The sequence below is a fragment of the Chenopodium quinoa genome, unplaced genomic scaffold (genome assembly GCF_001683475.1).
Source record: "Chenopodium quinoa cultivar QQ74 unplaced genomic scaffold, ASM168347v1, whole genome shotgun sequence".
Lineage (NCBI taxonomy): Eukaryota > Viridiplantae > Streptophyta > Magnoliopsida > Caryophyllales > Amaranthaceae > Chenopodium > Chenopodium quinoa.
This window is the reverse complement of record NW_018745177.1, coordinates 2,046,943-2,056,557: the sequence shown is the minus strand read 5'-3', so window position 1 is coordinate 2,056,557 and position 9,615 is coordinate 2,046,943. Positions and strand designations below refer to the sequence as shown.

The window sequence follows — 9,615 nt, the reverse complement described above, 5'->3', positions numbered from 1 at the left end:
TGGGTTATCATGGCAATTGTATTTTAGAGAAGTTGTTTACTAATCATATGTTCTTGTAAAAAATCATGCGGAATAGAGTTTTTGTTCCTACCAACTCACAAAAAAATAAAAAATAAAAATAAAAAAAAATCTGGAAATGTGGAATTGGAGTATAAAAGTACATGATTTTGGGAAAGAAATGGGAAATATACTTTCAATTCTTTTTTGTCCTGAACTTCCCATAGTGTTATTTACACGAGGAAGGTAGAATTTTTTATTTTATTTTTATTTTTTTAAAAAGGAAGGTAGATAACTGGGGAAGGAAGTTTTGTTCTAACAAGATTTATAATTGTCATATAAACTACGTACTGTACGTAGTATAAGTTGTAATCGAAAAAGGTTGTTGGGCCTTTAAAGTCTTCACAAATATTTAATAACATCCGATTCTAAATTAGTGTAAATCGGGTTGGGCAACTTCAATTCTCTCTCTTACCTCAACTCTAGCAATGGAGTCACCGCCGAAATCAGCCGCACCACCGCCGCCACCACCAGAATCAGATCAGCCGCATCATGTTGGGCGAACATAGTGAAACAAAGACCAGAACCAACCCCAGCACAACAACCTTAAACACCCACACAAGACACAACTCTTCCAAAACCTGCAAATCAACACAAAAGGCAAACATACCCCATCTGAGTTGACATCCTTTTTTTCCTCCCATAACAAGGAAAACTTTAGACAATTGCAGCAGAATCCTTTGATGGTATAGCAAAAGCAGTTGAATTTTGCAGCTTTCTTACAATTGGAGTAGAAATGCCGAACCTATGAAGCAGGGTGACTAAAAATTCTGCAAACCGTCAATGTTAGTAAAGTATGAGTGACTCGAACAAATTCTGTTTCTGATTTACATTTTATTTATTTATTTTATTTTATTTTTAATTTTGTTGTTATGTGATGTGGATCTTTATTATTTTGATTTGTTGTTTGGGTGATTGTATTGTTTTTTCATGACTATGGTTAATTTTGTGTTTATTTTTGTTGATTTTGATACCCTATTTTGTGAACAAAAAGTTACTTTATGAAAAAAAAAGGGTCATTTTTGTGGAAAAAAAGTCACTTTTGTGAAATATAGGACACTTTTGTAAAAAAAAAAAAAAAAAAAAAAATCACTTTTGTAAGAAAAAAGGGTCACTTTTGTGAAAAAAAATGGTCACTTTTTGTAAAGATATGTCACTTTTGTAAAAAAAAAGGGCCACTTTTATAAGAAATAAGAAAAAAGGGTTACTTTTCGCAAAATGTTCGATGTACAATAAAATTACTGTACACCGGGGCATGCAAAAGTTTTTGTCAAATCTTTCCCCTTAGCTTCTCCTTATCATGGACTAGGTTAAACAAGGCTTTAGAATTTGCTGGACACTTGAAAATTAAATGGTGCATCTAGATGTACTATGTTTATTATGTCCCATCTAAAACAATTATCGGATTTAAACTGAATATTATTTGTCAAATTTCAATAAAGTTAGAGAGCCGCAAAGAAAATAGTGTCGAGATTCTGTTTCGGGTCTTAGATACTATGGAGTACTTCATATATAAGAGGTTAATTGCTCCGTAACTAAAATAGTAAACACTCATTCACTAACAAAAATATAACGTAAATGTATAAACGGAATAATAATATTTTTTTTTTAAATGAATAAGCTCAATAGTCAATATACACCTTAAGAAGCTAAAGGGACGTACTAGGTGATATGCAAAAGGCAGGAAGTTGTGATGATATCGTGATTAGGTGACATTGCAAGTTGCATTAGTTTAATTCAGTCAAATCTATGTAGTCGAACTTCCGCATACTCCATATACTAAATAGAATAGAACTATAGATTCCATTGAATAACACAACATTCTCATAATAGTATTTTATATCACTAATAGTCTAAACCAAATTATACGACACCTTAGCAAATTGTAATTAAAAATTAGGTGAATACAGCGGGCAGGTATCATACAATTTTATGTGATCATGATTCATGTGAGTTGTTACGCTTAATGCATGGAAATCACACATGGATTTACAATAAACAATGTGGAGTACGCAATGTAGCAATTAAAGGCATTTAGTCATTACATTAAATTTGAAATATAAAATTATGAGCTGTGGCAATAAGAGAGCAATTGAGTGTATGGGAGGTTTAAACTAGAACAAACCTTGAAATTAGATTAAATTTTGGGTTTGAATTTTTTTTAAAAAAATGAACAAAACCGATAAGTGAACATATATTTTTTTAGCTCGTTTGATGTGCGGCTTGTTGTAAAAGAACATAATAACGACTTGTAGAGTTCAGCTTAATTTCAGTTCAGTTCTGCTCCAATCAGTTCAGTCCAACTCCTAATTTTCTCCTCTCATAAAATATTCATTTCAGCTCTATTCATTTAAGTTCAGCTCCAATAAACTCAGTTCAGTTCAACTCCAATCAGTTCAGCTCAGTTCAGTTCAACTCATTTCAGTAAATGTGAATATACCCTAATTCTTGTAATGCTGACCAAATAGTCCTTATAATACTAACTGAAAACCCCTATATATTGATGAAGTATCCCTGTAACACAAATCGGGTAACCACATGACGTGACAACCACAATTATAATTTGCAAATATTTTTAAATATTTATAATATTACAGTAATTATTTAACACGTTGGGAAGAAAGTGTTTTTGAAGAGGAACAAAGGCGCCCATAAAGTTTGAACACAATTTTAAAAAAACGTCATTTTAGTATTTTACCCATAAATTTCCAAATTAGTGGCAAATCTACACAGTCCATAGACCATAGTCCGTATAAAAAATACTCAAAACAGCAACTACTTAGAACAACGAGCCACTTCATACCCACGTCAGAAAGCGGCTACTACAAAGCAACCTCATTTAACCATCTTCATTCTCTCTCCTCCCCCTCAAACTCAGAACACCTGGAGAAGAAAAAACAATCCCCTCTTCTTCTTCCTCCAGTTTTCTCTACAACCCACAAAAATGGCAGCAGAAACCCAGAAAAACAACAACAATTCAACCCAAATCACAACGAGGGTGACAGTCCCACCATACATGAAAGCCATTTCAGGGTCAGTTGGAGGAATCGTAGAAGCCTGTTGTTTACAGCCGATTGACGTTATCAAAACCCGTTTACAGCTTGATAGGGCTGGAAATTACAAGGGTATCCTTCATTGTGGTACTACTGTTGCTAATACTGAAGGGGTACGTGCCCTTTGGAAGGGATTGACCCCTTTTGCTACTCATCTTACTCTTAAGTATGCCCTTCGTATGGGTACTAATGCTGTCCTTCAATCGGCTTTTAAAGACTCTGAAACTGGTAAACTTAGTTATCAAGGTCGTTTGTTTTCTGGGTTTGGTGCTGGTGTTCTTGAAGCCCTCGTTATTGTCACCCCTTTTGAGGTTTGTTCAATTTTTCCCTTTTTTTTTGTTTTAATTTTGTGGGGTTTTGTTTTTGTTTAGTTACTTTGATTATTAATATTATATTCTTTTCTTTTTGTATTTGTGGAGTTGTTGATAATTTTGATTAATTTAATTCATAAATGATCATTTTTTTATGTAGACGGGATTTGATCTCCGGTCTTAGTATCGGTGATTGTTTTATTTTTTTTATATAATTTTGAATTTTGATTAGTGGACGAAGAAGTTTAATTAGTTTTGGAATTTGGGTTCTTCAGGTCTTCATTGTGAAAGAACAATTAGAACTTCCCAATGTGAATTTGTGGTTGTTTTTGCAAATTGGGGGCTTTTGTGGGTCCCTCATTTTACTACGGCAGAATCCTAACCTGTGGTTGTTATTGAATTTTAATTAAAGAGGGGTAGTTTTGATTGATTGCATTTTGATTTTAATGTTGGTGTAGAATTCTAGATCATCTTGGATGAATTTGCTTGTTGCTGTCATATTCTTGTAGGTGAGAAATGTTAGGTCCGTAACGATTATGAATGTCCCACGTGTTCATGACTGAGCAGGGATGAATCTTGGTAAAACTTTAGATGTATTAGTTTATTAGCTGTTACAGATCAAAGTTGAAATGGTGGTGGCTTTTCAAATGGGCACTTTGGATTACTTTATTAGTTTTCTTTCTGATTACACTTTGATTGTTCGAATTATGGTAAAGTACGTACTAAGGTTGTCTATGGATTGTCGATACAATTCGGAACCTTATAGTTATTCCCCCCCCCCCCCCCCAAAAAAAAAAAAAAAAAAAAAAGATTAGGAACTTTTGCTCAAGTATCAATCTAGAAGCTTTTTAGAATTTCCAATTACTTTAGGAAGTATGATTCTTCTTTTTTTTTTTTTTTTTAATTATATATAAGGTTAATGTGGAATTATTCTAACATATTTTCCTTGTGGGTGGATTAGATTTTGGGATATTGGCAAAGGGGCTGAGTTCGTAATTAAGTTTGTTGGATCGTTATAAATTTATAATCAAGTACTAATTATACTGTATATTTGTACAATTTCTAGTCAGACTATGGGGATTAGGGATGTCTTGCGGAACTTTAACAGCACATAGCTTCTTGGGCTCAAGTATATAAATTTAATGTCACCACCTTTGTCTCATAATGTTTATCTACTTCATAATCTATGTGCATTGCGGGTTTTGAGGTCCCAACACCCAAAGAAATCTTAAATGGCCACCTACTTGCTGGGCCAATTTTGCATGGCTGTGAATTGGGCATTTGGGCATGATAAAGCATTATGAATTTGGTGTATACACTTGCATAAAGATGTCTGATAACTATATTGTTTTAATGAGCATTCCTAGTGGTTGTTTACATGGATGAGATGATAATCAGTTGCCACTAAATTTGTTAGGGAATTAGCATTCATAGGCTTTTGATTTGTACTCATATTTCATCTATTAGAGGTTTTGTTTTGTCTTTGCTTACCTGTGTTGGTGCCAGGTTTGTGTACGCTATTTAATTCCTCCATTGAAAAACTGAACCACCTTGGCCCATTCTTTTTGTGCTGTTCCAATTATGTTTTTTAGAATGAATTTAAGGACTGGACTGGACTAGACTCAGAAAATAATGTTGTGGTATGTTATTTTGGCACTCATTTTGATAACTGATATAGCCTTAAGGGACTGGACTAGACTCAGAAAATAATGTTGTGGTATGTTATTTTGGCACTCATTCTGATAACTGATATGGCCTCAAGGGATCTATAGATTTTACAGTAAAGAAGCACAATTTAGCATCAAGTTTGTGTTGTGTGTATGCAGGTCAGAGTATAATTTTTTTTAGGCTGCCATTCACTTTGCAATATGAAGTCTTTGAACCAGCTCAACGTTTTATTTCGGAATTAGGACTTTAGGGGTGCCTCATTATTTTTGTGCTATGAGTATGAAATTTTTAGTTATGTTTTTCACACTTTAGAGTTGGTGGAAACTTGGGCTAGTAATTAGCTGATAACAGCTATGCCTATTAAGAAATTCTTATTTAGTAGGGTGAGGAGGGGTTGGATCACCCATGTGATTAGAGGAGGTTGTTTCCCATTAACCTTCCTCTTCTTCTTTGCAAAAATAAAAATTAAATAATTAAGTGCAGGCTGTCTAATTACTTAATTAGTCATTTTAGTTTGCCCTTTGTTATACAAAGCCAAAGAGTTGTGAATTATTGACTCCAACTCCATTAGAAATGAACAGTAGTTATAGTTCATAGACCTTGTTGTAAAGCCCAGGCACCTATAATTATCTTACATGAACAAAGGAGGGAAAAGGGTCTTTAAGGCTTAATTGCTGTTTATGGCTAACTGTGTCTTAATTGTGTCTCAAGACACAGACTAGCTTTTCGGGTGTTGCCATGTTGGCATAATGTCAACCTTTTTTCTGGTGGATATGCTGACATCTTGGTAATCTACAAGATTATCTTATTATAATTGCAGCTATATTGGTGAGAAATGGCAAGTTATTGACATTTATATTTTTATTTTTGATAGCATAAAAAAAATCCACTTTTTTTTGTTTTTTTTTTTGTAAGAAATTAAGGTTATCATGCCATCATACGTGAAAACAACCCAGAATAGTCACATAAACTATGTGTAGCTTTTGGAAAAATTACTATAAATAATCCAACCTTTGCCCCATTCTCTCAAAATAAACCAATCTTTGGATTATGCCAAAATAATACAACCTTTATACCCCTTCTTCCATAATGAATCCAAATGACCGGGTTATCTAAACAATCGGTCATCCCCTGCTTTCTCCTCCATCTTCCTCCATTACCATCACTCAAAGCTCCACCCCCATGACCACCTCCTTCATCCGTCTGGATGACCAACAACACCCTCTACCACAAGCACCAAAAACAACCTCCACTGACACCAAAACCACACCAGCAATACCAACATCTAAACCGCACCCAACCACTTACCAATACCAAAACCACAACTCACCTAGAAAATTTGTCCTCAAACAACCCCTCACCTCGAGAAACAACCACCACCCCCAAAACAACCCCTCATCCACACGGCCACACGAAATCAGCCCCCTACCCAATACCCACCGCCCCACCCCCAAAATAACCCCTCACTTACCCTTCATTTAGTGTTGTACGACTGTTTTCTTCTTCAACTTGCTTCATATGGAGTCAAGTGCCATTTATTAACTTAAAACTCTTATACTTTCAAATCAGCTAAGCTAACCAAGATATTCATGCTTTCACTAACTTAGTTCTAATATACTTCCTCTGGTTTCTTTAATTAACGCGTATTTTTTTTGGGAATTTCGTTTTAGCTGACACGTTTATTTTTATGGTAAAGCTTGGTTATATGCAGTTACTTTACCCTTGCTACCCCACATTACCCCTCCCAATTTTGAGCGGGTAGGAGTATTATGGTCTTTTTCCTTCCTTCATCTCACTTCCTTAATATGTGTGCCAAAATCAAGTGTGTCAACTAATAAAGAACGAAGAATGTACATCTTTGATACCAAAAAGATGTTTTTTATTGAAAAAATAAGCCAACAAAGTTGTTTTTTTACAATTGATTAAAAATTTGCTAGGTACAATTTAATAAGAAGTCCTTCAATGTCCTAAGCATATTTACGGACTATGTCACTAGTTGTAGCATGAGCTTCAGATTGAGATCTTCTAAAGCAAATAAGATACCTTTCACTGTTGAAGTATCTAGAATAATAATTAGGTGTCATATAACGATTAAGATTTAAGAAATGAGAACTTAACTTTTGAAAGTAGATATGAGTTGACAAGAAAGAAGCCCGATATGGGAAGTTGCTGATTGCTGAAGACTGTAAAAGGGTGAGAAACATGAGCAATTCAAAAAAGCTTTGGTGTTGGCAACAATAGTTAGGTTTACTAGGGTGGCTAACGCTCGCGATGCGCACGCCATATATAGTTAGCAATATTCGGGATGTTTTGTTCAGTTTGGCCCTACATCACAAACTTAGTTGCTAGTAGCATTAATGAGGGAAAAATATGTAAACGAATATTGTTAGGGGTATAAATGCCGGCATACTATTATTAAGAGTTAAAAAAAGAGCTAGTTAACATTAATGGAGGCAAGTAAATAAACATTTTAGAGGGTATAATTGTCCAAGCACTATTCATGAGAGTTATCTCATACTTTTTAAAAAGGTAGGGATATGCTGCTGTATCTGATGTGTTTGGCTGAAGCAGTTTATGCTATTTGGATTCAAAGGAACAGTGCAATGTTTACTGGTTCCTATCTGACTGCTGAACAGGTCTTTAGGGACATTATTTTTAAGGTTGCTTGTAGATGTCCTGCTTCTGACAGGCATCTCCTTTTGATGTAATTTGTTTGAGTTTTTGCTGTTGTCTGAGCTTTTTATGCTCTATTTTTAGTCTGGTTGTTTGTTGCAGCAGTTGGTTTTTTTGCTGTGTTTAGGCTGTTGTCTGGTCCTGGCTGCTTAGAACCCTTCCTAGAAGGTGGCTAGCTACCTGAGTCCAGTAGGTGCTCCTGGTTCAGTTTAGAACCCTTCCTGGAAGGTGGCTAAACTGGATTTTGGAGCTGGTTTGGTTTGTTTGGCCTCTTATGGTCTTTTGGTGTTCTTGGGGTTGGTTACTTCTTAGCATTTGTAAGTTGTAACCTTCTTATTCTTGGTAATAAAATTTCTATTTACCAAAAAAAAAAAAGGTAGGGATAACTTGTGTGTAGATTGACCCTGTATGTTATGTTTGATGCTGGACTATACCTTTTTTCCCTAGGTTTGACTGTTAACATTTTTGCATTTCCCAGCTGTTGATGATGTATTGTATTTCTCTTTATTTGACACAGGTGGTGAAAATTAGGTTACAACAGCAGAAAGGATTGAGTCCTGAACTCCTGAAATACAAGGGTCCCATTCATTGTGCCCGTTTGACAATACGTGAAGAAGGAATTCGAGGGCTGTGGTCAGGTGCTGCTCCAACAGTCATGCGCAATGGAACTAACCAAGCAGCCATGTTCTCTGCCAAGTTCATGTTTGACAAGGCCTTGTGGAATAAGCAAGAAGGTGATGGGACAGTTCTCCAACCATGGCAGTCTATGATTTCAGGATTTCTTGCTGGGACAGCGGGCCCCATATGCACTGGTCCATTTGATGTTGTGAAAACAAGGCTGATGGCACAAAGCAAGTCTGGGAATAATGTGAAGTACACTGGCATGGTCCATGCCATTAAAACAATCTATGCTGAGGAAGGGCTACGGGCTTTGTGGAGGGGATTACTCCCAAGACTCATGAGGATTCCGCCTGGCCAGGCTATCATGTGGGCTGTTGCCGATCAGTTGACTGGGCTTTATGAGAAGCGGTTCTTGCAAAGTGCACCCTTGTGAATAACTTAACTTCAGTCTCTCTTCTTGTGCTTTGTGTTTCGAGGTAATTGAGAGGGCAGGATATGTGTCTTATGGGCACAAAAAGAGTTACTAGTGTATTTTTGACAAGTTCCCAGGAGGAAAGCTCTCACTGGTGATACTTGATAGGGATTTTTGGACTTGTTTGTTTGAGCAACTATATGATATGGTGGGCAGCTTGATCAGATTTTGGTGCATTGAAGAAATCATGCTCTTTGACAAGTAATGTCATTATTGCTTTTTCTTTATTTTTTTTTTTACTAGCCTTTAGCTTCTGAATATGATGATGTCGAAAATGACGAGGATAGGTCGTAGTTATAGGTGTTTTGGCCATCTTTCTGACCAAGACAAGCATGTTTTTTAAACAATCCAAAGAGTACCTCCCATTCATTTGTAGAAAACATAATTGGTTTCAGTCTTTAGCTGTAATACTATGATCTGTATGGCTTTTTTGCTCTTTCTTTGACGTCTTTTCCTGTACAAATTAGGTGATTTCCATTTTTTTTTCAATACAAACGCAACATCAGAATTTCAAATTGAATAACCTCGGCTTGCTGTACAGCCTTCTGTTAGAATAACTGCAGTTACTGCAAATTGAGAGTCTGCTACACAGAGAGCTGATTTGCTATAAGATGTGCAGCAGTGCAGGATAACTAATCAATGTGTTTGAGACTTTGAGTGAAGGACTAAGAACACTACAACAGTATGGAATATAGATGAATGAAGTGTTCATGCTGATGCGATGTATAATGAGCTCTGCATGAGAAGCAAATCAGCCCCC

General features: G+C 35.8%; 1 protein-coding gene across 1 annotated transcript; it reads left to right on the top strand.

The window, feature by feature from the left end:
- Positions 1 to 2,740: 2,740 nt before the first annotated feature.
- LOC110710732 (mitochondrial succinate-fumarate transporter 1-like) lies at positions 2,741 to 9,300 on the top strand. The gene is made up of 2 exons (XM_021889071.1): positions 2,741 to 3,421; positions 8,280 to 9,300. The coding sequence occupies exons 1-2, from the start codon at positions 3,002 to 3,004 to the stop codon at positions 8,814 to 8,816; spliced, it is 957 nt and encodes a 318-aa protein (XP_021744763.1). The 5' UTR covers positions 2,741 to 3,001; the 3' UTR covers positions 8,817 to 9,300.
- Positions 9,301 to 9,615: the final 315 nt, after the last annotated feature.

What these genes read in the sequence shown, in the direction of transcription:
- LOC110710732 (XM_021889071.1), top strand. Translation starts at nt 3,002, where the DNA reads ATGGCAGCAGAAACCCAGAAAAACAACAACAATTCAACCCAAATCACA. An exon ending in TTATTGTCACCCCTTTTGAG is followed by an intron (nt 3,422 to 8,279) that starts GTTTGTTCAATT and finishes TATTTGACACAG; the next exon opens with GTGGTGAAAATTAGGTTACA.